The 27,902-nt window shown below is 40.4% G+C and overlaps 1 protein-coding gene across 1 annotated transcript in view; it reads right to left on the bottom strand.

Annotated features, from left to right (window-relative positions):
* CFAP52 (cilia and flagella associated protein 52) overlaps positions 1–27,902 on the bottom strand; it is a gene marked incomplete at both ends in the record, with an annotated part of 36,464 nt that overhangs the window by 2,095 nt on the left and 6,467 nt on the right. The window contains 7 exons of the mRNA XM_083352343.1: positions 468–616; positions 7,786–7,956; positions 9,262–9,362; positions 18,886–19,002; positions 20,436–20,535; positions 22,127–22,255; positions 25,711–25,847. Of these exons, the coding sequence (XP_083208469.1) occupies positions 468–616; positions 7,786–7,956; positions 9,262–9,362; positions 18,886–19,002; positions 20,436–20,535; positions 22,127–22,255; positions 25,711–25,847 (904 nt within the window). The remainder of the gene's footprint in view (positions 1–467; positions 617–7,785; positions 7,957–9,261; positions 9,363–18,885; positions 19,003–20,435; positions 20,536–22,126; positions 22,256–25,710; positions 25,848–27,902) is intronic.

The raw sequence follows: 27,902 nt of genomic DNA, 5'->3' as shown, positions 1-27,902 counted from the left end.
GCAGTATCTCTCTCTCTTTTTTCCCCCCTCTCCCTCCTAAAGTAAGATTTCTGTAACTCAGTGGTCGGTACAGCTGATTGTTCAGTCTCAAGAGCAGGTAATTTGAAGAACCTATTCCTTTTAAGAAAACTATGTACGGTAGATGATGGATAGAGCATATTTTATCTCTTATCATGAGGTGAGCCTCAGCATTTTCTATTTCACTGAACAAAGCTGTACAGCATAAGCCACCAGGGATTCATTAGTTCACAATGCCAAATTATGAAACTGAGAATTACAATTCAATGTAGCTGCTTATTCCTATCCTGCAACCTTGCCTTCTCTAAATGCAGCCAAAGCGTTTTGCAGTACTCTAAGAACTTAGCAAATGCTGGACTGGCCTTAATAGTTTTGGTAAACGACAAAATGGCTACTTAAAACAGAAGATACAATCCTTCAATAAGCCAGACATTCTAAAATGCTTTCACCTGAAATGATGCTTTTGCCATCCCGCATGAAATCTATGGCGTGACAAGTCATGTTGGGGACCGTAATCCGCAGCAGCTCCTTATTTTCAGGTGTGTACCATACACGAATATCGTTCTTGGAACATGTGGCAAACAAGTCAGATGTACCACTACAGGGTGCAAAAAATAAAACTTTGAAGGCACAGAGCTGGCTATTGCTGCGGCTACATTTTTGCAATTTGTTATTGAATGTCAATAAGTAAATTACAACAGATTAAAATTACAATAACTCGTTATAACAAAGTCACTGGATTTTTACCTGATTTTTACCCAGAATTTTTGAAAAATTCTTCTTTTCAGAAGAAACTTGAAAAGTTTGATTTCAGCCAAAATATGAGTTCCATAATTGTATTTAAAGCAACTGATAAGTATATATTAGCTGCTTTAAAACTGCTTTAATTTGAGGAATGAAATATGGCTCCTTTTAATATACTTGGAGCTAAAGAATATTCTCATAATAATTTAGAAATTAATAGCAAGGCAAATGTCACAAATTTTGATCCTTACTCCTGGAAGGCACAGGATACAGTACTGTTAGCCTTCTGAAATTGTCCTGATCAGAAAACAGTCTCCACAAGGAGGCTAGAACTATGCTTTAATGAGTTAAGACTATAAAAATGTTGCAAACAGAATGTTGCAAATTAGACCAACATTTCTCCTTCCCTTCCTCTTATTCTACAGGAAGACTGAAGTACTGCTAGATATAGACAGTTGTGGTCTACTCTGGAATAAGAGTACAATAGACGGTTCAAGGAAAACAGCTTAACACATTCTCTACCCAAACTTCCAAACCTAAAACCATTTGCTGAAATACTGTTGTGAAGTGGGTTGCAGAACAGACAATCCATCTAATTCTAATAAATCCATGGACTGCAAGCCTCTATAATATGGAGTTATAGTACTGCTAGGAAATCCAGGTTTGAAGGCGCTGTAATTCTCTCTTCTCCGCAGCTCTCTGACAGATCTTCCTAACTCCTTTTAGTTTAATAAATGTTTTCAGTCTTCGCTTTGAATCAAGCAGCCTTCATTGGTATATAGTCTATACCAGGGGTAGGCAACCTCGGCTCTTTTATGACTCATGGACTTCAACTCCCAGAATTCCTGAGCCAGCATAGCTGGCTCAGGATTTCTGGAAGTTGAAGTCCATGAGTCATAAAAGAGCCGAGGTTGCCTACCCCTGGTCTATACCAATTCGTACATTCCTACCTACTATGCTATTCTCTATTGGGCTGGGGCCCACCCCAGAGCTGAGATTTCCAGCCTAATGAAGGATTTCCCCTCCCGTCCTTCCACTGGGAGGAAATCCTTATTGGGCTGCAGGAACGGAGTTAAAATTGTGAAGAGTGGGGAAAGTAGAAGGGAAATCCTTTGCTAGGCTCCAGGAAAAAACCCTCTCAGGGCCTCCCCCTTCTCCCAAGGCATGCCATGCTCCTTACCTGGGACCCATCTACTTAACAACCCAGAGGATTGCTTAATGACACCTATATGGAAGTGCTGGGATTGCAGTTGTTAAGTGAAACGGCCACGTGGGTGTCTCGCTTAATAACCACTTCACTGAATGACTTGAGATTCTAGTCCTAATTGTGGTCATAAGTTGAGAACTACTTGTATCAAGAAATAAATATCAGCCAACAGGGCAGATTTCAGATATTTATTTATTATTTATTTATTTATTTAATTTAATTTGTATACCGCCCTTCTCCCGAAGGACTCAGGGCGGTGAACAGGGCAATAAATACTAAAATACAGAAATACAAAAATTAAGAAGAGATTAAACCATAATGCCCAATAAAACAGATAAATTACATAAAAACATGATAAAATCCCAAAACCCATCAGACCAGGCCAGCTTGTTCAAACAAATAGGTCTTTAGATCACGTCGGAAGGAGCGAAGGTCGGGGGCCATCCAGAGCTCAACCGGTAAACGGTTCCACAGATCCGGCGCACCCACAGAGAAGGACCTCCCCCTGGGGGCCACCAGTCGGCACTCTCTGACCAGTGGCACCCTGAGGAGGCCCTCTCTGTGGGAGCGCACTGGGCGGAGGGAAGTTGATGCCGGCAGCAGGTGCTCCCTAAGGTACTCTGGACCCATGCCATGTAGGGCTTTAAAGGTCATTACCAGCACCTTCAATCTCACCCGGAAGACAACTGGAAGCCAATGCAGCTCACGGAGCAGAGGTGTAACATGGGAGTATCGGGAGACCCCCAACACGACTCTCGCGGCTGCATTCTGCACCAGTTGGAGCCTCCGAGTGGTCCTCAAGGGCAGCCTCATGTAGAGAGCGTTGCAGTAGTCTAACCAAGAGGTCACGAGCGCATGAGTGACTCTACGCAAGGCATCCCGGTCTAGATAGGGCCACAACTGGCGCACCAGGCGAACCTGGGCGAAGGCCCCCCTAGTCACAGTTACTATATGATCTTCTAAAGAAAGCTGTGAGTCTAGGAGGACTCCTAAGTTGCGGGCCCTATCTACGGGGGGGTAATAATTCACCCCCCATAGTAAGAGATGGGATAATCTGAGTTTCCCGAGATGCCGGCACGTACAGCCACTCAGTCTTGTCAGGGTTGAGCTGAAGCCTGTTCCTCCCCATCCAGACCCGAACCGCCTCCAGGCAATGGGACATCACGTCGAGGGCATCACTGGGGTGGTTTGGGGTCGAAATAAAAAGCTGGGTATCATCAGCATACTGATGATCAGCATACTGATGATCATACTGATGATCATGTAGATGTTGAACAGGAGAGGCGAGAGGACCGACCCCTGAGGAACTCCGCAAACAAGAGGCCTCGAGGTCGACCTCTGTCCCCCTGCCAACACCGATTGCGAACGTCCCAGGAGGTAGGAGGAGAACCACTGAAGAACCGTGCCTCCCACTCCCAATCCCCTGAGATGCCGCAGCAAGATACCATGGTCGATGGTATCAAATGCCGCTGAGAGGTCTAATAGGAGTAGGACAGAGGAACATCCCCTGTCCCGAGCCCTCCAGAGATCATTCACCAGAGTGACCAATGCTGTCTCCGTGCTGTACCCGGGTCTGAAACCTGATTGGTACAGGTCTAGATAATCGGCATCATCAAGGACCAAAGGGAGCTGATGCGCCACCATGCTCTCAACAACCTTCACAAGAAAGCGAAGGTTGGAGACTGGATGAAAGTTGTTTAATACAACTGGGTCCAAGGCAGGCTTCTTGAGGAGAGGTCTCACCACCGCCTCCTTCAAGGCAGCGGGGAAACTACCCTCACTCAAATATGCAGATATCACCTCGTGTCCCTTCCCGAGCTGCATAAACCAGCCAGGAAGGGCACAGGTCCAATAAACACGTGGTGGAGCTCAGCTTCTCCATAATCCTGTCCACTTCCTCCGGAGTCACAGGATCGAACTCCTCCCAGATAACATCGACAAGACCACCCATGTCCTGATCATCAGACTCTGCCCAGTCGGAGTCCAAACCGGTCCAAATCCGAGCGATTTTGTCCGACAGATGTTGGCTAAACTCCTCGGCACGACCCTGCAAGGGACCCTCTCTCACTTCCTGGTTAAGGAGGGAGCGGGTCACCCTAAACAGGGCGGCCGGGCGATTATCTGCGGACGCGATGAGGGTAGCGAAGTAATTAGACCTCGCCATCCTCATTGCCGTGAGATTAGACCTAGTAAAGGATCTTAGTCGCAATCGGTCGGATTCAGACCGGCTGGATCTCCAACAGCTCTCTAGGCCCCGTCTCCGACGCTTCATGTCCCAGAGCTCCGCAGAAAACCATGGAGCCCACTGGGATCTGCACCGGGTCAGGGGCCGCAAGAATACAACTCAGTCAAGTGCCTCCGTGGCTGCCTTTTCCCAGGCTTCCACTAAGGCATCTGCCGAGCTGTGAGCAGAGGAGGCAGGTGGGGACCCCAGCGCTGCCTGGAACCTCTCAGGGTCCATTAAGCACCTGGGCGGAACCATTTAGTTGGTTCAACAAGCCCATGGCGGGGAGTGGCAAAACGGAAGACCAGCCGCAGGAGATAATGATCAGTCCATGACAGGGGCAAAACAATTGGGAAACCCCCACCGAGGTCATCTAACCATCGTCCAGATAGAAAAACCAAATCAAGGGTGTGGCCCCCCACATGAGTCAGTCCCTGAATTACTTGTGTCAGGTCCATGGCCGTCATGGAAGCCATGAACTCCCGAGCTAACTCAGATGATCCTCCCAGGGATGGTAGATTGAAGTCACCCAAAACCATAAGTTTGGGGAACTCAATCACCAGCCCCGAGAGGATATCAAGAAGTTTAGGCAGGGCTGCTGCTGCGCGACTAGGCGAAAGGTACACCAGCAGCAAGCCCAACTGTACCCTAGGACCACATCTCAGGAGGAGGGACTCACACCCGGCTATTTGGACAATGGTGGCCTTCTGCGGACACAAGGTCTCCCTCATAACTACCGCCACTCCCCCGCCTCTACCCTGAGCCCGAGGCCAGTGCAGCACCCGGAAACCTGGTGGGCAAAGATCAACCAGAGGGACACCACCCTCTGGGCCCAACCAGGTCTCCGTAATGCAAGCCAGGTCTGCATGCTCACCCCCAACCAGATCCCGGATGAGAGGAGCCTTATTGACAATGGACCTGGCATTCAAGTACACCAGCTGGAGCTCAGGAGGCTGCACATCCTCGCTCCCGGTACCACGGGCCAAAATCAGAGGGTCAGAGCGCCTCACCGCTTGGAGATAGCGGAGACGCACTCCCAGATGTCGATACGGCCCTCTGTTCGTACACCTGCTGCCATTCCCTAACGTCGTGGGAATAGGTAATCCCACGACCCGCTCCAGAGCTCCGGAGGCAACCAACCCCAGCTCCCCCTCCATGTGATCAATCCCGGACCTGGCCTGAACAACAGTTGGTGGACTCCCCCCCAATTCCATCCAACCACGAAATCCCTCCCCCCTCCCTAACCCCACAAAAAAATTAACTAAAAAATTAACTAGGGGCCTCTTATTAAATTTGTACAAGAGGCCCCTGTCCCTGCCCAGCCATCTCTCAGGGTCCCAACAATCGGGCCCTTCATCAAGAGGCGGAATGGAGAATAAGGCAGGTCGCACCCAGGATGGGGGGGCACCCCTGAGGGTGAACAGAACCGTGCTGGAATAGCTAAGACGCATAATGATTGTCAAAATAAGTCCGGCAAAAAGGCAATCCCTAGATCAAACAGGAGGATCTTAAAACAGAAGGTAAGTGTCCAATCTGCAAACCCAGCCCCACTGCCACTTGAGCTGGGTATAACCCCGAAACAGATCAACTCCCGTCCTCTCATGATGGTCAGGTCCGGGGAGCAGCGTGGAACACATAACCGGGAATAAGGCATATCACCTAGAGCTCTCACCTCTAGGAGATAGCAGCTGGTAAGTCTTGGCCACTCTCCCACAGTGGTTTTATACCCGGGTCCTTCCAAAGCCTTTGGGGAGGGGGGTGACGAGGAAAGAGTCAGCAGATTAATCCAGGCATAAAAGCCAACAGAGTCGCAAAATGTTGAGGAATCCTGGCTGCAAAATTCTTCCTTGCGTCAGGAGAGGACCAGACGATGATTACGCCAATAGAGGAGGAAACCAGGAAACCCACAGTACTTCCACTGGGCCACAAACTCGGTCTGGCTGGTTTCTGGTGGCGCAAAGCTGGTTTGTGCCTCTCAACCGTCCAAGGCACAAAGCGTCTGCACTCCACCACTGAGCCATGGTCACCACACCGGAGCGGCCGCGGCACTCCAACTCCCCTCGCCGCCAACCGTCCCAGACGCCAACCACAATATCTCCACCACTCCACCACTCCAATGCCGCTCCAAGCCGCAACTCCAACGGCACCAACCATCAGCCGGCCGGCATCCAACAGAGCGCAGCTCCTCCAGGCAGCTGGTAAGTTCTCCCGAGCACCGCCAAGCTCCGCCAGGCTTCACCGGGCTCCCACGGCACCAACAATCAATTGGTCGGTGCCGCATGGAGCGCAGCTCTTCCCAGCTATTCCGGGCCTTCCGCCAGGCTCCGCCGGGCTCCCGCGGCACCGACAATCAGCTGGTCGGCACCGCACAGAGCATAGCTCTTCCAGGCTCTTCCATGCCTTCCGCCAGGCTCCGCCGGGCTCCACCGGGCTCCTGCAGTTTACCTAGCTGTTCATTTAGAAATCGGCGGGGCGGGCGGGCAGATGGCTGCAGACGGTGCGGAGCTGAGCTGCTTTCGTAACTAAATGTGAGCTGCATCTAGATGATTTAATCAATGGCAAGCAGACCTTACCTATAAAATAGTGCAGTTCTACCGGTCAGTTTGTCATTTATTTACTTTTATTTCTTTATTCAATTTCTATAGTCACCCAACTCAATCAAATGACTCCTGGCACAAAATACGCAAGTACATTCACAAAGTAAATCAGTACAAACTGCAGCTGTAAAGTTCATCCACATGCTGTTTAGAAAAAAGTGAGGAAATTTAATATTTTGATCTAAATGAATTTGATCTTTGGAAAGATACATCCCAAATTATTTTGGGGATCATTCAAGATAAAAAAATTATAAGTATACATATATTTCTCAACACTGCCTATAGATCTAGTTGTAGAACCTGGAATCATTTGAAGAATATGTCAAATTTTACTTAATAAGAAAACAGAAGCATACTGATAGTTCAAAATATTTGAAATCAAAAAGTAAGACAGATTTAAAGGGAGTTTTATAGAAGAAGGCCAGCAAAATGTGTCTTTTTCACATTCATGTTATTTTTTCATTTCTTCATTATCCACTATATTTCTTTTCAGATCACCTTGCTTTTTAATAAAACATACTTAACTCAAGAGTACTGAGATCCTATTTGATTCCATGAATATCAGGATGGTTTGGGGGGAAAACTTATATTTCTCCTGGGAAAACAATTTTATTTTCTTTCTTACACACTTCTGTTCAAATATCATCAAAATAAATATGAAAGATAAGTTTGCATAATATCAGTTCTGAATATTTTACTGGCAGAATTTATGTGAACAGATACCAAAAGCAGAATACTGTAACCATTGAAAAGTGGAAAAACTACAAAAGCTTCAGACAATACAACAAATTTTATAGTTTTCTCTGGTTCCTGCATCTTCCAAATAGGTAGAGGCTCCAAATAGCTAAAGTTCACTAGCTAGTTAATTCCAATTATTATAATTTTCTTGTAAATTAAGGGGAAGGATTACTTAAGCACATCCTTACCCTCCTAGCTGAAAACGGTTAACATTTCCATTTGAACAGGAGAGAAAAAAATCTTTAACTTATACTTACTATGGGAAAGTTATATCATTGATAGCATCATTATGGCAGGTGGCTATGAGCTCATCCTTAAAGTCAGAATATGAGAATCGGTAAATCTGTGACTCATTTGTGCCCACAAAAAATTGGTGGCCCTGGCCTCGTGGTGTGATAGACGTGATAGCACCTTCTAACTGAACTTTTCTGTAAAACAAAAATGAAAGTTTTGCACAAAAGATAAATAGGTTTCTGATGACTGAATCTTCCCTAGTTTTAGGGTGGTTTTTTTAACAACTTTTCTCCCTTCAGTGATAGCCAATCTTAGTAATCTCAGCAATCCAGAAATGTTTTAGCAATAGTACATAGACTTACGATATATACCACTCCATAGTGCTTTACAGCAGAGGTTCCCAACCTTTTGGGCACCAGGGACTGGTTCCATGCAAACAGGTTTTTCCACAGACTGGAGAGTGTGTGGTTTTGTGTGCTGCCTACATCCCACGGATGGGGCTTGTTTGTGCAGACCGGTTGCTGGCATGCCGTAGCCCAGTACCATTCCACGGACTGGGGGTTGGGGACTCCTGCTTTACAGCCCTCTCTAAGCAGTTTAAAGAGTCAACATATTGCCTCCAACAATCTGGGTCCTCATTTTACTGACCTCAGAAGGATGGAAAGCTGAGTCAACCTTGAGCCAGTGAGAATTGAATTGCTAGCAATTGGCAGAATTAGCTTGCAATATTGCATTCTAATCACTGTGCAAATACACTCTTACTTTTAAATCTAAAGGTTAGAGTGTAATTATCACTGTGTGGATTTTTCCCCTCTTTTATTAATGCTAATTCATGAATTAAAAAAGAAATCTCAGGAAATAAATGCTAATATTTTAAATAATCTATTCACTGAGATTGCTGTATTTATTGCACAATTAGCATCCATGCATTTTAAATTGGTACTTCAGAGTTGAATTGTTGAGCTGAAAGACATCACTTTAAATTAGCAATTATATCATGCTGTGCTCTTTGGCTTATTTTTTTTGTCCTGTATGTCTTCAAAATTGCAGTCCTCTGTTGTTGAAGAGTGTCCCAGGTACCCTGGGAAAAATCAAGCCTGCCTTTCCCCCAGATAGATAAATCTAATGTATTTCGTCTTAGACCCTATGGCATCCATATCTTGCAGTTCTGACATCAACAAAAACATAAAGGGAGTGGGACTGAAATGTGCTTTAGATCCCACACATCACTGACTTGGGGCAGGGAAAGAGAATGTATGTTAACCCTGAAGCTACCATGCACAATTTCTCTGGAAGGGACATTTTTAAAAAGTGGCGAAGGGAGGGAGGAGAATGCCCTTCTTCTCTCTGTTTGTGTATCAGCATAAGCCTATCGAGGCTTTGGATAAGGTGGCTCATACACCCACAGATCTCTCCATGGACTCAAAATAACCCACTCTCTTCATTGTAGGTACCTTTTGCATAACAATGTCCTGGCCCAAGAAAATTCAGAAACTCACTTGATTATTTTATACTTGGATCCCGAGCAAACAGCTAAGATTCCAGCTCCAGTGCCAATGACCAAGTCACCCACTTTCAGCAAAAGCAAAGCTGTGACCCCCTAAAAAAGGCAAGATGAAGACATTTAACTTACTTAGATGCTTAACAAATCAATGTATTTATGTATATTGACAGCTTAATTCAATATATTACTGTTGCTTACCAAGATGACATGTTGCATGTAAGCAACTGAGATTACTGTTTGATCAGTAATCTTCTATCAAATCTATTGAGATCAGTTTATATCACCTTCGGTTATGTTCAAGCTTATGTACAGAAATCACTTAAAATAAAAATCCCTAAACCAAGAGTGAACGAGCACACATAGAATAGCATCTTAGAAGGAGTTAAAGATATCAAATAAAGAAAGCTATTTAGAACTATATTGCACTACTGACTTTTAAGGCACGCATATCCACACAGCAACATATAAAAACCTGATAAATACAATGGGATCTTTCAAATGGTAATTTGAATTTTCCACTATTGGAAAGCATTTTACTTGTGTATAATGAAACGTTTGCTTTTCACCAATGCCACCATCTCCCAAAGTTCTGTGGAGGGTCAAGTATCAGGAAATTTCTGAAAGTTATAACAGGTAAATTATGAACATCCTGCTTTAAGCTTTCTGATGGCACCACAAAAACTATTAAATGAAACTTTTTTATCAATTCATATAAACGCAAAACATAGTTCAAGCAAAATTAAAATTGGAACCAATAAATGTTTTTAGGAGTGGGAGTAGTCCATAAGTGATGCTAAAATTATGGAGGCCCTATTCCCATTTCCCATTGACCTTACCATGGATGACAAAAGCCCATGGAGAGAAACCATCAGGAAATCAATGTACAGCCAGGCTGAGAAAACATGTGGACCGTAAAATCTCTAGATTTCAAGTCGCGTTAGTAGGTAAGGAACTGATGTCTTCAATGGAGACCTGGCAAGATTGCTCTCACCAGTTGCCCTCAACTAGCTCAGCAGTTTCTGGACAAAGTTGTCCAAAAAGGAATCCTAACCTTAACTTGCGGAAAATATCTCAACAGAAGTTAGCTGTGGCCAGTCTATATCCAAGAGAGGCTGTAGCTGGTGAAAGATGCTCTGCCAGACCTTCAGTAATATCTAAATCTCTGAGCGCTCCCAGTCTGCAACCTTAATAACCTTAAGGGAGTGTGACTGATTCAAAAGAATTTGAATCTCTTGAATGGTGGTCTTACCTTCATCTTATTAAGCTTCCGTTTATTGGCACCAGTTCTAGCCACTGATTCAACCATTTCGCTGAATCAGATGTATAAATCTGCTAGTGTGCATAAGGAAAGCAAGTTAACAATGGAGAGAGGTAAAGATCATGGAAAACTCCTATACGTGTCCACTAGTTCTTGTAGGAATGTCTTTATTAGTCTTTCTCAAACTAGTACTCTTCAAATGTCAATTATATGTTCACCAAGCCCAAACACTTTGTCCCTGCTAGCCTTAGAACAGGGGTCTCCAAACTTGGCAACTTGAAGACCTGTGGACTTCAACTCCCAGAATTCCTCAGCCAGCCATCCTGACTGAGGAATTCTGGGAGTTGAAGTCCACAAGTCTTCAAGTTGCCAAGTTTGGAGATCCCTGCCTTAGAGTAATGAAAGTTACAAGCCAGCAGAATGTAAGGTTGAACATGACTGATTTTGTACTGTGACTTGCATCTCCAAACGGGCATTGGACAGGTACTTGATACTTGTGGGCAAAGATAGCCATGCCATGTTATCATTTGCCCGTGCCCCAGATGTAGCATTTTTATTTGATAACATATGCACAAACTGCTACCATACACTAAGAGCATGATCTTTTATTAGCTTTTGGAAATGAATGGACAGGACTTGAATAGAGTTGAACAGTAATGAAGATTAAAAAAAAAGATAGAAGTTAATGACAGGAGTCCACCTTATAGTTATTTACATAGCGAAAGATGGTTGTCATTCCATACTTTTAAAAATAATTTTCTAAATGAGTCGAATGATCGATTTATCTTAGTATTTGTTTCTGAATTGCCTCCAGTTATCTTTTCCAGTGTTGTCTTACCAAATAAGCACTGGCAGTGAGCTTCCTTCCTTCCTGATCATTGCCACATTTTTGTGAGATACTATTTTCAGCAACAGAATTCCTTCGCTATCTACAAATTTAGCAAGCTACATAAACACATATCAGTAAAGCTCCATGCGTCCAGTTGTATGAATAGCTTTCAGTTCTTTCCAAATGCATTTAACACTTTTACCCAGCCTGTTTGATCATTGCCTACTGTTATATTGCAAAGCACCACCTATAAAGGTGTTGGACTGTATCAAGGGGATGCCTATAAAGCATGATCTCTTTAAAATTCTGCTATGGAAGTGCCCTTTTATAATGAACAGATGTTCATGTTCACATGAGGTTACATGCATTAGGGTGGAAGTCAGCTTTTGTGCTAATAGTCTAATGAGAAATGCTCTTTTCCTTCAGCAATTATCCAGCCGCAGGATTATCACTGAACACAAAGCTTTCTTAGGAGGATCAACCATGCTTTACAAATTTCCAGCTATCAACTACCCAACAACTCTCTCTCAACCCAAGTGCAGCACAGTAGTGAGGTGAGTTCGAAATGCCTTTACAGCTTTGGCATGTAACAGTTCTCCATTGACAGATTTTGACTACATTTCTAGGAAAGGGAAGATACAGATTTAATTCTCCTAGGCAATTACCTATCTACTGTATGCGCTCGTGACCTCTCGTCTGGACTACTGCAACGCTCTCTACATGGGGCTGCCCTTGAGGACCACTCGGAGGCTCCAACTGGTACAGAATGCAGCCGCGAGAGTTGTGTTGGGAGTCTCCCGATACTCTCATGTCACACCTCTGCTCCGTGAGCTGCATTGGTTACCAGTTGTCTTCCGGGTGCGATTCAAGGTACTGGTAATGGTGTTTAAGGCCCTACATGGCATGGGTCCAGAGTACCTTAGGGAGCACCTGCTGCCGGCATCAACTTCCCTCCGCCCTGTGCGTTCCCACAGAGAGGGCCTCCTCAGGGTGCCACCGATCAGAGAATGTCGATTGGTGGCCCCCAGGGGGAGGTCCTTCTCTGTGGGCGCCCCGGAGCTATGGAATCGGCTGCCGGTTGAGCTCCGGATGGCACCCGACCTTCGCTCCTTCCGTCGCGATCTGAAGACATTCTTATTTGAACAAGCTGGCCTGGCCTGATGGGGGATGGGTTGGGTTTTACGGTCATTTTTAATATTTGTATTTACTGTTTTTAGTCGGGCATATGTTTAATTTCCTTTTAACTTTTGTATTTTTGTATTTTTTATATTTGCCCTGTTCACCGCCCTGAGTCCCTCGGGAGAAGGGTGGTATATAAATAAAATTATTATTATTATTATTATTATTATTATTATTATTATTATTATTATTATTATTATTATTATTATACCATTTTTAACTAACTTGGATGCAGGTTGTTGGTTTTTTTTGATTCCGTCAAAAAATATACTTCAATGATCATTTTTCGAACAAATCTACTACCAACAGATTAATTTCAAGGTTGTCCTATACATCACTGCTAATAGACCAGCAGCTATATAATCTATAATGCTGATAATGTTCAGCAACTCATACTAATGATGCAGTGCTTTGCTTTAAATACTTTACTGTGCCCTTGTGAGTTAAACATAAAGGCTGCTGGAAGGTTAACATTTATTTTATTATTTACTTGTTACACAAAGAAATCATAGCTTTGACAAATACTGATTGCAAAAGACACCTTCCAAGATAAAATGAAGCTCACTTATTTCCCTGCAGAAAAATGAAGCTCTGCATCACATTCTAATTACTTTCACTCAAGTGGTTTAACGTAATGTAAACACCTCCATAAACCTCTTTTCATAGCGAACAAGCATTTCCTTTCCGTGGGAGTAACTAAGGTAAGTAGTCAGTATTTAAAGGAGTTTTATTTTACTGATTTGCAAAGATTTTAATGATCACGAGATTTACACTGAATGGTAATTTAAAGGGTGTAATTTCCAGAGATGTACTGTATTACATGCCTTTACATTCTGAATTTACACTTTAAACTAAGCTATGTTTATTTAACCATGGTTTGTTGAATAAGGCAAAAGCAAAGAATCAGCATTTGTTTGGCCAATTCTTGATTTGTTTTTGTTTTTCCTTTTCAGTTGTTACTGTTTCACAATTCTGTAAAGGCTTGGGCATGACATAAAACCAGACCAGGAATAAAACAGGAAATTATAAATAATCATGCATCTCATAATATGACTCAACACTAAGCTACAATTATACTCTATAAACCCAAAACAATCTTGAATCTAACCTATAGTTTACTTTTTAAAAACAAGCCATGGGTTAGCCATTAGCCCAACTGGCAATCAAACTACATTGTAGCTAACCATAATATAAAAACCTAGCAATTATTAAACTTAATCTCATCCCACTGTGATTTCCAATATTTAAGTAGTGGTATTACATAAAAATTCCACTGCCTTGGTGTTGTATCTTCCATTACTGTAATGACAAAATCGCAATGATTTTAATAAAAGTGGATCATACTGAGCATTAGGGGTGCAAAAGAAATCCATTATGCATTTGAATGGGTTTTTTTTGTTATTTCATATGTGTACTTTTCAGATCATCAAAACAGTAATGGATAAAAGCCAGCATCTCACAGTCAAATGTCTATAATTTTTAGGCATCTAGAATTTATATAATGAACTCTGCCAATTCTAGAAGTGTATAGTTTGAAATACCAATTAGATGAATTCCTTAGTGATACACCTCCGTGCCTAAGCCAGCAGCTGAACATTATACAATATATTCCACACCTTTACAGAAATTCATTTATTTATATCAATGTAGTGTTATGTAATATTGCATATGAGTTCACGGATTAATTTGCTTCTCTTTTCACACCTTCAAATCTTTTCATGTTGCTTCTTATAAAAATTGCAGATAAAAGTCAACATTCATCTCCTACCAAAGGTTTTAGATCCACTGAAACATAATATCATCTGAGGAACAAAGCATAAAGAATGACCACTTATCTGTCCATCTCTTTGCAGAGATCGAAACATCCATATAAGAATTATGACTGAGCAATTTCAATCATTTTTTGCATTGAAAACATAGCCTTTGGGGGAACAAAGTCACTTATTTTCCTTTCATTTGTTTCTTTCAGTGTATATTGGTGCAGTTTGTCATACTAAAAATAAGTTGGAACAGTTATGAAAATAACACAGAAGAGATAAATAACAAATTTAAGAAACCAATTTATTTTTTTCTTCATTCAGTGCTATTTTTATGGAAGAAGGAGGGTCAGTTACACAGTAAAGCTGAAGTTGTTTTTTTTAAATATTTCATTCCCTGATTTAATTCTTTAAAATAGGTCTTCTGCCTGTAATGACTTGAACTAATGTGTCTTGGGTTTTTAATTCAGGGAAAAACAGGCAAGTAATATTAAAAAACAATTTGAAAGTTGTGTGTGGAGAATTGTGTTTTCTCATGGAGCTCAGCTGTGATGTTGTGTTCTTTTTCTGTTTATACTTCAATATGCTATATTAATCAATTTCAAATATGCGTGAATTGACTCCAGAGGAAACTCTGTGGTATGCATGTGGTGTACATTCATAGGTTGCATATGCTGGACTATTCAGAAAATATGTTAATGGCTCACCCTATTGTAAAAATATATTACTTTTCTACTTGCCTCCTTAATAATTGGCTTCTAAGGCAAAGATGCTTGCTCCTGGGGAGGAAAGCCATGGCAAATCTAGACAGCACACTAAAAAGCAGAGACATCACCCTGTCAACAAAAGTGCGTATAGTCAAGGCTATGGTCTTCCCAGTTGCAATGTATGGCAGTGAAAGTTGGACCATAAGAAAGGCTGAGCGCCAAAGAATTGAGGCCTTTGAACTGTGGTGCTGGAGAAGACTCCTGAGAGTCCCTTGGACTGCAAGGCGATCAAACCGGTCAGTCCTAGAGGAGATCAATCCTGACTGCTCTTTAGAAGGCCAGATCCTGAAGCTAAAACTCAAATACTTTGGCCACCTAATGAGAAGGAAGGACTCACTGGAGAAGAGCCTAATGCTGGGAAAGATCGAGGGCAATAGAAGAAGGGGACGACAGAGAATGAGGTGGCTGGATGGAGTCACTGAAGCAGTAGGCGTGAGCTTAAATGGACTCCAGAAGATGGTAGAGGACAGGAAGGCCTGGAGGAATGTTGTCCATAGGGTCGCGATGGGTCGGACACGACTTCGCAGCTAACAACAACAACAAAGGCAAAGAATCATAATTGCCTTCATAATTAAAACACTTTTTAAGGTTAAAGTTTGGGCAAACTATATAAAAGTCTAACTGTAAGTACAAAATTTAATCTATCATCATTAACCAATTGTACTAAAGATGGAAATTACAATATGAAGTTCCGTGCAGCAGCATCTTACTCTTCTGCTAGCTTGGATACCACCAAGATTAGTTCTTTTATCTATATTGCCATTTTTTATGGCAAAAGGATTCATAACATGCATACATCTCTGAGATAATGTATATTCCTTTACTCATTGCTTTATATTAATGGATATTGTATGTCACTGATGGAGGGCACCTGGATGCAAGCAATGAGTAAAATAGGTTTTTTTTCATGAAAAAGTTATTATTTCTTTTACCAAGCTATAGAATTCTATTCTTGTCCGTGCATCATTTGCATGTACTTTTAATTTTCAAAGTCTGTCTTTTCCAAGGAGGGCCTGTCTGCAGCTTCCAAAAGAGTGCTACAAGTGATTTATACCTTCATTACATCCTGGGCTGCTTGGGAAATTCTGAGAGTTTTTTCCTATTCAGTAGTGAGTTACTTAGAATTTCTGAAACTGGAAATACATTTCTAAATTATGTTTTGCTTTTTCTTTGCAAAGAATGCCTGAGAATGTCTGCAGATTAGAATAATACAAGCAAAACTGTCTTAGAACAATAACCTAAGCTTCTTTAAATAAAACTTTTAAAAGTCTGACTTGGTTTCCCTGTTGCATTTTTAAAATGAGGATGAAGTTACTGAAATGAGAAAATCAAATCACTCCAGGCAATATATATGGAACATCACCAGGACAAAACCTTTGATTTGCATGGGCCAAACTGGACCTGCTGGTGAACAGGAATATCCCCATTAGGAAATGAAAAACCCCTCTCTACAAGTTACCATATCCTCTTCTGTGGGATGAATATGGACTTAAGACAGCTTCTGTTTGAATTATGTATTCAGGCACAATTATCTGTATTTGATTATTTGAATTGTTTCAGTGACTAATCTTTCTTATCTCTCTTAACACACAAGACTCTCCAAGGGTGCAGGTTCCCATCTCAATTCTTGAATTTTTAAAGTTAAAAAGTGAACTACAGTGCATCCAACAAAGGATTTTATTTCTCCCTCTGAATTGTTGAAAATGGATTCTTTTTGCTATTACTACGTTTGCAGTCTAAGGACAGAATGAATATATAGCAGTGAGTGAAATGTCAACCAAGTAAGGCTTAGATAATTCAGGACGGCTTTTGTTAAGAGAAGCTAGATGTCAAGAAGAACAACTGAAACAATCTGACAGAACAGAATACAAAATGCACAAATGGGAGAATGTTTAAGGGGGTATTTAAAACATTAGAAAAGGAAAAGTAAGAAATAATTTATATTAAAAAATACCCTTTAGAATTGGAATTAGAATCCAGAGGTTGGGTAAAACATATTCAGAAGCAAAAAAACTGGATTATGGTGACTATAAAAAGTAAAATGAATTGCCATTAATGGATATTTAGCAAGGCAAATAATTTACAGCCGGCAAGCCAAAGTATGAGCTAATTGGATATGAGGCCAAGAAAACCATTATAAGCTTCCCTATATTGTTGCTAAGAAGAGCCATATGGTATGGATTAAGAAATAGTTAATTCTGTCTCCAGTGTTATTTTTCTAGTCTGAACTTCATACATCTCTACTCAAAAATAATATTTGTCCTATAAAGAAATATATAGATTTTTTTAGTATAGATGACAGAGATCATATATTATTGACACTGGTATGTTTTCCTTTGCCCACCAAAATCCAAGGTTGACCTTTGCTGCTGACTATCACATCTAAAAAGAAGACCTACTTGTGGACCTTTTATATCACATTAAGATGTGACAATTGGCCTGCAAAGAGATTGCATGTTAGGGTACGGATTAGCCTCAATTACATGAATCTGACACTATTTGCTTCTTCTCTTTTTTCCCCCTCATTGAAATCTCTTGTTGTGTTTTCTGTTCAGTTATGCAAAGTCCATATTTTATCCTGCGAGGTAGTTTTTATGAGTGGTTTAGTTTTAAGTTTTAAGGCATTTGCCAGGGATGTTTCAGCGATAATGATAGTGATTATGTTTCTACTTTGGGGTTGCACTGCCATGGTTTCAATTAGATTGCAGCAGTAGTACAGACTGGAATAAATAAATGAAGAAATAAATACTTTTTGCTAACAATGGGGAGAGATTTCCCAGTGGGATTGCGGCCAGCAGAGGTACATTAACTTGCAACGGTTAGAGGCAAATGACAATAAATGTACTTTCTGAATTCCTGATCAGCTCAATGAACGCTTGCTTGTAAGGAAACCAAGACCAATATGAAAAATGACACACGACATATATAGCTTGCTAGTTTTTTTAATCATTTGTTCACACGTGCTAATGGGCACAATACTTTACATTGCCCCCTGCTGTAAATTGTTACAAGTATTCTGTAATATCATTTTAGTGGCAGATCACCTCTTCGGCATATAAAAATCTCAGCTTGGGCCCCTGGCACTTTCAATTAAAAGAAGGAAGAATAACAGTGTTAGGGCAAAATGGGCAAAATGTTATTTGTTAGATTTAACTTTCATGCCAAAGCTCAAGGCAGCATACACAGCGCTCCTTCCTTCCATGTTTTCCCCACAAGTTCCCTGTGAGGTATATTGAACTGAGAGTGCACGAAACGGCCCAAATTCACCCAATAAGCCTCTGTGGATGAGGTAGACCACAGCCTTGATCTCCTAGCTAAATAATTTAATCGCTACACCACACTGGCTCTCAAAATTGTCAGAAAACTGCTGGCAGTTAGAAGTGACAGTAAGGAATTAGATGGGCAAGTGATCTCCTTGGGTTGAAGCTATCCCCTTGATATCTCTAATTGTTAGTATTTCTGCAAAACGTATTATGCAAAACTCTGATTGGAGGAGGCTTGTCCAAACATCTTGGATTTCATCAAGAATGCCCTCCTATCACAGCAAGGAGTCAAGAAAGAAAGAAAGAAAGAAAGATACTGAGGTTCCATTAGAGAGTCTGAAAACAGCTACGTCAGAGAGTAGCTCATTCTGCGATCGAGTAAAAATAGCTCATAAAAGAGTCATAAGCTTTGCCAATAACTAGACAGCTAGAACTTTATCAGCCTTTTCATTTACCTGACCTCTGCTGAAATTTAGCTCCTGTTGTATTTAACTTACAATACTTACAATGTGGTCTGCAAGATTTTGCTCTCTCCAAGCAAGAGGTGGAAGACAGAGACCACTTACCAAGCTGTGTTTATCCTTTTCCGGGCCAAAGCTACTCATCAGTGTGCTTTTTGTATTGATTTTGAGGATATCACCCGTGGATGTGCCAACATAGAAGTAGCTGTCATCATCTGCCATCTGGGGAAGGGTGAGGAAATGGATTAAAAACCATGCTTCTCACCATTCATTGGGGTGAGTTAACAGCTTTGATATCCTATAATGTAAATTCAATGCCATATTTGTATCTGACTTACAGGATAAAGACTGGATGCCATCACATACAGTATAAAAGGACCCAGATACCTATATTTTAAATATTTGATATTATGCGTCTATTGTCTTTTCTTTATACTTGTCTACTGTATGCCTCACCTTCCACAAATCTTTTATTGGTGATTTTTGCAAATTTACTAAGCATCATGTAAGAAAAAGCAGTCATTCATCTAAAATAAAAGTGTTCTGCATACCATTGCAGACACACACAAAAGGAGTAAAATCTCACAAGGTTGTTGAAGCTACAGCTTTGAGCATTCAAATCTCAAATCCCAATATTTCAGACCGGAAAGCCAAACCCTTATAAAATTTGATGAGACCGCAAAAGGATGGCCTTGAATGTTTTCTAAATAAAATTGTATTAATTTTGTGGTTTCATAGGACTGGTACCAAGATCCTCACGAGCACCTCACTGCCAACTTGTTTATCCAATAGTATTCTAAAGTATCAAATGACAATGTAAAGATCCACATAAAGAAAAGAAAAGCTGGGAACTATTGCTTTAACATAAGCTCAGGAATAAAAGCAATTGCAACACTGAATAAAACACAATAATAGTTTTTAAAAGGGTCTACACACACACACACACACACACGGTCTTTGCTTTCACAAAGACAATACTTCCAAAGTAGGGCACCATTGTAAAACACTTGCACACAGCCGGGCTGTAACTTCAAAAAAATAGCAAGAGCCAGAGGTAGTGTCTCATTATAATTATGATCTTAACATAGAGACAGAATAAAAAGGGAAAGGGACTGGTGCCAGATTCTTCAGTTATATCTTCCAGAATAATCATTCCAAAATGTATTTGTAATAATCATTTCAAAACGAAGTCATGTTGGCACAGTGGTTAGAATGCAGTATGGCAGGCTGACTCTGCCCACAGCTAGGAATTCAATCCTGACAGGCTCTATGCTGACTCAGCCTTCCATCCTTCTGAGCTCAGTAAAATGAAGACTCAGATTGTTGTGGGCAATAGGCTGACTCTGTAAACCACTTAGAGAGGGCTGTAAAGCACAATGGAGAGGTATGTGCTATTGCTATTGCTGAGTCTGCTACTTTTGTTGGTTCTTATTGGTGCTACAGTTAGTTATGATTTGAATTGTTTCTAAGAGGGAGGTGACAGCATATGGCTTTGGACATACTTCACCCTACTGAATTAGATGTTTAAACTCAAATGCACCTTTCCCAAACTAAGTAGAATTTCTATAAATTGTTCTCTAGGATTTGTTTGTTTTTTTGCTTACCTGACTCAATTTTTATACATACTATAAATCACAAATCAGCAGATGTCTTACCATCGCACAAGCAACTACTCTTTTCAGCTGTCCTGTTTGACACTCAGTTGGTCGGATTTTTCTGTTGGGTAAATCCAGTTCCCATACTCGAATAGTTCCACTGAAGCCAAAGTATGTATTTCATTATTAACTTGAGACAGATTTATATCACACAAAACACTTTGGTGCAGTACTAAAAGATGCATTTACTGTTTGTCTTCCAGACAGTTATCTTAACTTCAGGAACTCAGTTATTAAGCTAAGTGGTTGCTAATGATTATGTTACCAATCTTACTTCATGATTATGTTACCAATCATGATTATGTTACCAATCTTACTTCAGCTTTCCTTCATTTTACATAATTCTGAAGGTCATTAATATGAGGGTAGATCACAAAGTTAATTTTTCATCACCATCATGATGAACTGTGAACTGTCACTGTACAAGTTAGTTGCTAAATGAGGACAATCAGTATTGAGCTACAATATTTTTGATTTGAGTTTTTTTTCCAAATAATTGTATGTAAGTAGGTAATCATTCAGATACAGCAAACCCCAAAGGAAACAAAGGTTACTCAAGCCACTGATTGCACTCTAGGAGTGGTAAAAGAAAACTTTCAAAACTTCTTCCAATGATAAAATGCCATGGAGCAGAGCAACTTTACCACAATGTTTGCTTTGCCGACATTTCAGCATAAACATTCTAGAACTCTTAAGGTAAACTCTTCTCATCAGTCATATAATTTGTGAATTTAGCTTTTTCTATAGTTGATCAATAAAACAGATCTGGGAAGGTCTAAGTCAGACATGTCAAACTTGCGACGTCACGTGATGTCGCGCAACGTATCGGGAGAGTTTTGCCATTGCCAGCAATAGGGTGGGCGTGGCTTCCAGATGACGCGTCTGGCCCGTGGGCCAGCAGTTTGACACCCCTGATCTAAGTCATGCTGTGAATCCAAAGCACTGCAAAGGCAAAAAGGCATTTGGATATAAACATAGCAGCCATTACAATTTCACACAGCAGCTATGCAGAACAGTCCTGCTGTTGCTTTAAGGACTTGCAAGTAAGTGCTATAGTTATACTCCCATGCCTTCTGAGGCTCTTTCCCTTCAGATCTACATGCTCATAGAGTACACTCAAGTGTACTTCTGGACATACAGAAGCCAATGTACTGTCTAGCAATTCTGAAGAAAAAAAGCATGGATGTCTTTGGTTTTAAAAAAAATCCATTACAGGTAGCCCTCAACTTATGACCCTAATGGAGCCTGCTTATTACAGTTGTAAGTCATGACAGTCATAGAGTTGAGTAATCACATGACCAACTCAATTTTATCACTTTTTTTGCAGTGCTTGTTAAGTGAATCAACAGCCATTAAGCAAACCCTTTGTTTGTTATGGGATGTTCTTGCAGAAGACCAGAAATGTTGGTTCTGGGGAAAAATACTGTAAACCATGGTCATTAACTATGGCCCAGTTGCTGAGAGCCCAAAATGTGGCCATGTGACCCTGAGGGAAGAGCATCCATCAGAACTTCGGAATCAGGTTGCAAGTACCTCTTGGGAGATGTTGATCATAAGGCCAAAAAGTGGCTAAGCGACCAGTTATAAATCAAGGACTACCTGTAAATAATTTGGGGACAATGCAATTAACAGGAACAGTACATTTTTAAACAACTGAATTTGATAGCCTTTCCTCAAAAACAAAGCCATACTTTCCCGCACTGATGAACATCTCATCCTTGCAGTTGGAATAGACCAGGGTGGTTGGGTTCCCAGCACTACGAGCAGAAGCAGGACTACCACAAATGGCTTCTTTCTTTTGGACACTCCATACCACAATGCTGTCGGGAAAGCAAGAGATGTATTTGTCTTCAGTGAATAGTTATTTTGAACTTATGATTGTGCTTTGAGGAGAATTTCTCCCAAATAAACACAATTGTAGCTCTCTTTGGTTCAGTCATTATGCAAACATTAAGGAGGCGTAGAAGCACTCGGTGGGGTTTTATTTCAACCTATTTTCCAGTATTTCTGAAGTTTTCCAGATCAAATGAATTGTCTCGCCTACCAGAGGAGAGGCAAGAAAATTGACTGAATGGAAAAAAAGTAGGGAGTAGAACTTATTGTAGTTCTTTGATTGCTCATTCATTTCATGCCAATCTAATGACATATTCATATAACACAGTAAGCCTTCATTGCTTAGTTAAGAGTTTGGTGAGAGGTGAACATCTTACAATAGCTAAACAGCAGAAATAAAACAGTATTTATAGTGGGTTTCAAGAACCAATTAGTAGCTTATCACATCATGTGAATCTTGGATACACAATAAATTCCCAATTTCTGTGAGATGGTCAAAGAATCTTCCTCAAGAAAAAGAGATGGACAAAATGAATACTGGGACATGGATTTCTTTTGATTGCCATCTGTTTACACAGTTCCTCGTTTAATTTTTCAAGTAAGCTGAGGCAGGGGAGAAAAATTAGGTCTCCCCACCCAATATGGATTGATTCTCAATGCAATTAAATCTTTTGCAGAAAAGAAGCCAATTACAATTTCAGATTGCTTCCAGTTGCCACTGCAAAGGCAGCTAGGATATTTATCCCCAGCAAAGAGAAGTTGGCTACTACAAAACCAGTGCAGAAGACTGCAAGGAAAGGTTTACATGATCATCAATAGAGTGCCCCAGGAGAGAATCTCTCATCTATGCTTTATAATAAAGATGGAGAATTGTGAGGCCACATCCAATATTTGGTTGAACTGACTCCTTGATAGGCATGTAGTTGATTTAAAGTAACTGACATCTGTACACTGAAATACAAGGCAGCATTTTCCCCAAGTTAAAGGGGAAATGCCTGTTCTTATAATATTACTGGAGGGGAATATATCTCATCTGCACCGTTCCCTGACATGTCATGCAGTAACGCAATCTTTTGTTCATAGAATTTATAACCCAGTTCAAAGATTGAACATGCCAGCCCAAAAAAAAAAAGAATATTGACAACTTATCCATGTTTTTGAGTAAGCACACTGCAAAAAAAATAAAAATAAAATAAAAATACTTCCCATTATTAAATTGAAGTGAATACAGGACATACATTTTCATTATGTCACTTCACTATGTCCAAACCAAAAGAATGCAATATGCCATCTTATTTGCTTTTTGTTTCTAGTGACGTGCATCTTAAATACAGAAATACTGTTCTTGGTAATTTTTATTTTATTTATTTTATTTTAATTCCATTTATATCCCGCCCTTCTCCGAAGACTCAGGGCGGCTTACAAGCTTAGCAGTAGCCTTCATTCTATGTATATGCCTGCTTATTAGGGCTTTCACACACACACCCCAAGCGGCATTATTACAAAGTCAGCTTAATTGCCCCCAACAATCTGGGTCCTCATTTTACCTACCTGGGAAGGATGGAAGGCTGAGTCAACCTTGAGCCTGGTGGGATGCGAACCTGCACTAATTGCAGGCAGCTGGTGTTACTTAAGGAGGCATTAGCCCACTGCTCCACCAAGGCTCCACCAAGCATGGTGTACAAAATAAATGCGTCTACTAAGTCCATACAACTCATGACCCAACAAGCCAAACACACTTCTAACAATCTTCTCATTTTCTTGGTTCAGGTAACAGAGCATCTAGTATGGCACAAAATACAGATAGTTCTCAAATTACAACAGTTCATTGAGTGACCGTTCAAAGTTACAACAGCACTGAAAATAATGATTTATGACTGTTTTTCACATTTATGACCATTGCAACATCCCCATGGTCATGTGATCAAAATTTGGATGCTTGGCAACTGACTCATATTTATGACAGTTGCACTGCTCTGAGGTCATCTGATCCCCTTTTGTAAACTTCTGCCAAGCAAAGTCAACGGGGAAGCTAGATTCACTTAACAACCGTGTTACTAATTTAACAACTGCAGTGATTCACTTAACAACCATGGCAAGAAAGGTCTAAAATGGGGCAAAGCTCACTTAACAAATGTCTCACTTAGCAACAGAAATTTTGGGCTCAATCATGATCGTAAGTCGAGGACTACCTGTATAGCTGGTAAATTCCATTAAGCTAAGTAAGCATGCTTGGACAATTATATTTGTGTGTAATCCTTATGAATGGTATTCTCACTTCCTATTTCTGTCAGAATTTCACAAATTTTCCTCATAAATTGCAAACTTAATGGGAAAAGGAAACTAGGCAAAATGAAGTAAAGGATATAAAGAGAATATATTATGCTTCTCAAAGGCTGAAGAGAACAGGCAAAAATCATTAAAAGATTTATGGATTCACACTTCAAACTTGCTGCATCATTCTACAGTTACAAATCAATTATCTTGTTTATTTGCTTTGTCACTTCAACTGATCAGATTTAGTAGTGATTTTTTTAGCATTACAGGTAGTTCTCACTTACCAACCACAATTAGAATTGGCAACTGTCACTAAGTGCTGTGGTCACTAAGTGAAAAATCACATGATTGTGCCAGACTTACAGTGTCACTTCCACACCCATTGTTAAGTGACTTACCACAGTTGTTAAGAAAGACATTATGTAACCAAAACTTGCAATTTCATTTCCGCATTCTCCATTAATTCCACTCGTTGAAAGTTTCCAAATAGTGATTACGTGACCAAGAGACACTGTGATAGTCTTAAATGCAAGAATTGGTCACAAAGCTGTTTTTTTAACTGCCCTAACTTCGAATGGTTCCTAAACAGAGCAGTCAGTAAACAAAGACTACCTGTAGTCCTATTATTTTGTATGTTCCCTTGGGATACATAGGGAGAGACCTAAAGCGGTAATTGATTCTGACCATGTAAATGTCTATTTTATGTGCATAAGAAACCTGCAAATATCTTATGCCATTGTCCTCCAATGCCCATATATTGGGAATGTATAAAATCTTTTTTTGTGTGTGTTATTTATTTTGAGCATGATATCCTATCCTCCGTGGAAAATTGCTGTTTCAAGTGCAAAACAGGCTATATTGGCCTTTTGAAGTTTTTTTTTTTCCAAGAACATTTTGGAATTTGAGCATAAAATAAAATGTTTTGCATAGCTCTGCTACACTGATCTTCAGAAAAAGACATGATTTGGGAAAGATGTTAATATTATCCCCAACCAAATTTGAGGGGTGAAACTTCACAGCAAGGGAATCACGAAGGAGAGGGAGAAATATAATCAGAGCTTTTCTATGATTCAAGACAGGACAGCGGTCTTCTCTGTATCTGACGTCTGACTTTTTACGAAAAAACAAGAAAAGAGAAGGCAACATACTTGTAAAGGAGTCTTACCTCCCATCATCTTGGCCTCCCAGTGAAACCAGGTAAAGGTCATTTGGAGAAAATGCCAGATGTTCAATTTTACCCTTGTGAAGTGACAGCCGAGACAACATCTCCTTTTTGCTGTAGTCCCATAAAATGATATCTGCCTGGGGTAAAAATATAAATAAGGAGTCTAACAACATCATTTGGGGGGGGGGGGAAACCAAGTTTGTAACAGAAAAGCTATTTGGATCCCAAACTCCAGGTTTAAAGGAGTTTTTCCTCCCATGTATCATTATGGGCAGCCTTTTGAATGGCTGCAACTTTATTGAGACAGAAAAGCTCAAATGGAAGCTTAACTTAGCCAAGCACATCCCATTTCTGAGACAAATAGCAGCATCAAGAATGATGTGTTAATACAAGGCAATAGAAGAGCCTGATGTGATCTACCCACACCATTAAATACTGCAGAGCTACTGTTCTTCTATCCAGATGGGCACACAAAAAGTAACAAAGCATTATTGGCTACTAAATCAAAACCTCTTATATGATTTGCTCAAAATCATACCAACCCTATGCTGTGAAGCAATTCAGAAATTAGTATTGAACTGAACCTGCCTTTTCATCTAACAGATCCATATAAGACATTGTTGAGAAGGCAGTTAATTTCTCCTTTTCTAAACCGGAGGTGGGAGAGCAAGGGATAAAATTCAATTTCCCAGGAAAGGCGTTCCAGAATTTGGTTAGCTACGTATACTGTTCTGAAAGGTAGGTTTCGGAAAATGGGGTAATTTTAAAGAAAATCTCTGCTGTTGAATTTATTGTTGTATAGATTTATATAAAAGAGATGCTGTTCCTTAGTCAGAGCTGTTTCACGTTTTAAGAGGTAAAAACAATACCTTGAACTGTGTCCAGAAAGTAACTGGTGAAGACTACAGATATGATTCTGATGCTGTGTACAGATTGGCAACCTGGCTGCCACATTTTGCATTAATTGGACTTTTTAGACACCCTTCTGTAAAGTACATTATAATAATCTATTATAGGTAGTCCTCAAAATTACAACTACAATTGGAACTAGAACTTCCATTGCTAAGCAAGGTAATTGCTAAGTGAGTTACACCCAATTTTGTCATTTTTCCCCACGGCTGTTAAGAGAATGGCTGCAATTGTTTATTATTTCTTCTTCAGTGGGGGTTTCCTTTCTTTTCCATTTTTGGGCATATGCCAATCTTGCTGCAGTTAAAATATGCAATAATAAGTAGAAAGATGCTTTGCTGAGTTTATCATTAATAATCCCTAATAAGAAGGTTTCTGGTTTTAAATCAATTTTTTGTAGTAATATTTCTTCCAACCAATTTTTTATCTGCTGCCAAAAATTTTGCGCTTTTGAACATTCCCACCACATATGATAGTAAGTCCCTGGAAGCCTTCTGCATTTCCAGCACGTCGGTGAGATTTTTTTTATCTATTTTTGCTAACCTTGTAGGGGGAAGGTGCCATCTATAAAACATCTTGTACAGATTCTCTTTATAGGAGGTGGCTAGTGTTAACCTCCTATTTCTATCCCATAGTGATTGCCAATTATCTAGGTCAATACTGTAACCAAAATTTTTACTCCAGGTTAACATTGTTTCTTTTACCTGTTCTTCTAACAAATCTTGTTCTAATAGATATTGATATATCTTTTTTATCATTTGGTCTTCTGTTCCTAGGAGGATTTTATCTAATTGTGTATGCTCTAATTTTATCCCTCGTTCTTTTTTGCCTTTTCTATATCGTGACTGTATTTTTAAGTATGCCCACCATTCCAACTCTATACCGTCTTCTAATAGTCTTTTTCTTGTTTTCAGGTCTCCATTCTCGTCTAAGGTATCTTTATATGTGATTACTCTTCCTAAATTTATGGATTTGGGGTGCATGAATATCTCTAATATGGATAGCCAATTGGGGATTTATATATAATTATTTTTTTTAATTTTTATCCACATGTCTAATAGTGCCCATCTAATATAATGATTCTGGAAGTACTAATGAGCCTTATATTTTCCATCCCACATTATAGCATGCCACCCAATTTGCATGTCATGACCTTCTAATGCTAGTAGTCCTCTGTTCCTTAAGTGTATCCAATCCTTTATCCATACCGATATTGCTGCTTGATAATATTTTTCCCAATTCAGGAGGCCGAGCTCTCCTCTTTCCTTTGCATCCTGTAATAA

The sequence above is a fragment of the Vipera ursinii genome (genome assembly GCF_947247035.1).
Source record: "Vipera ursinii genome assembly, chromosome: 2".
In the NCBI taxonomy this organism is placed as follows: domain Eukaryota; kingdom Metazoa; phylum Chordata; class Lepidosauria; order Squamata; family Viperidae; genus Vipera; species Vipera ursinii.
The sequence above is the reverse complement of the archived record's forward strand: the minus strand, read 5'-3'. Positions and strand labels throughout refer to the sequence as shown.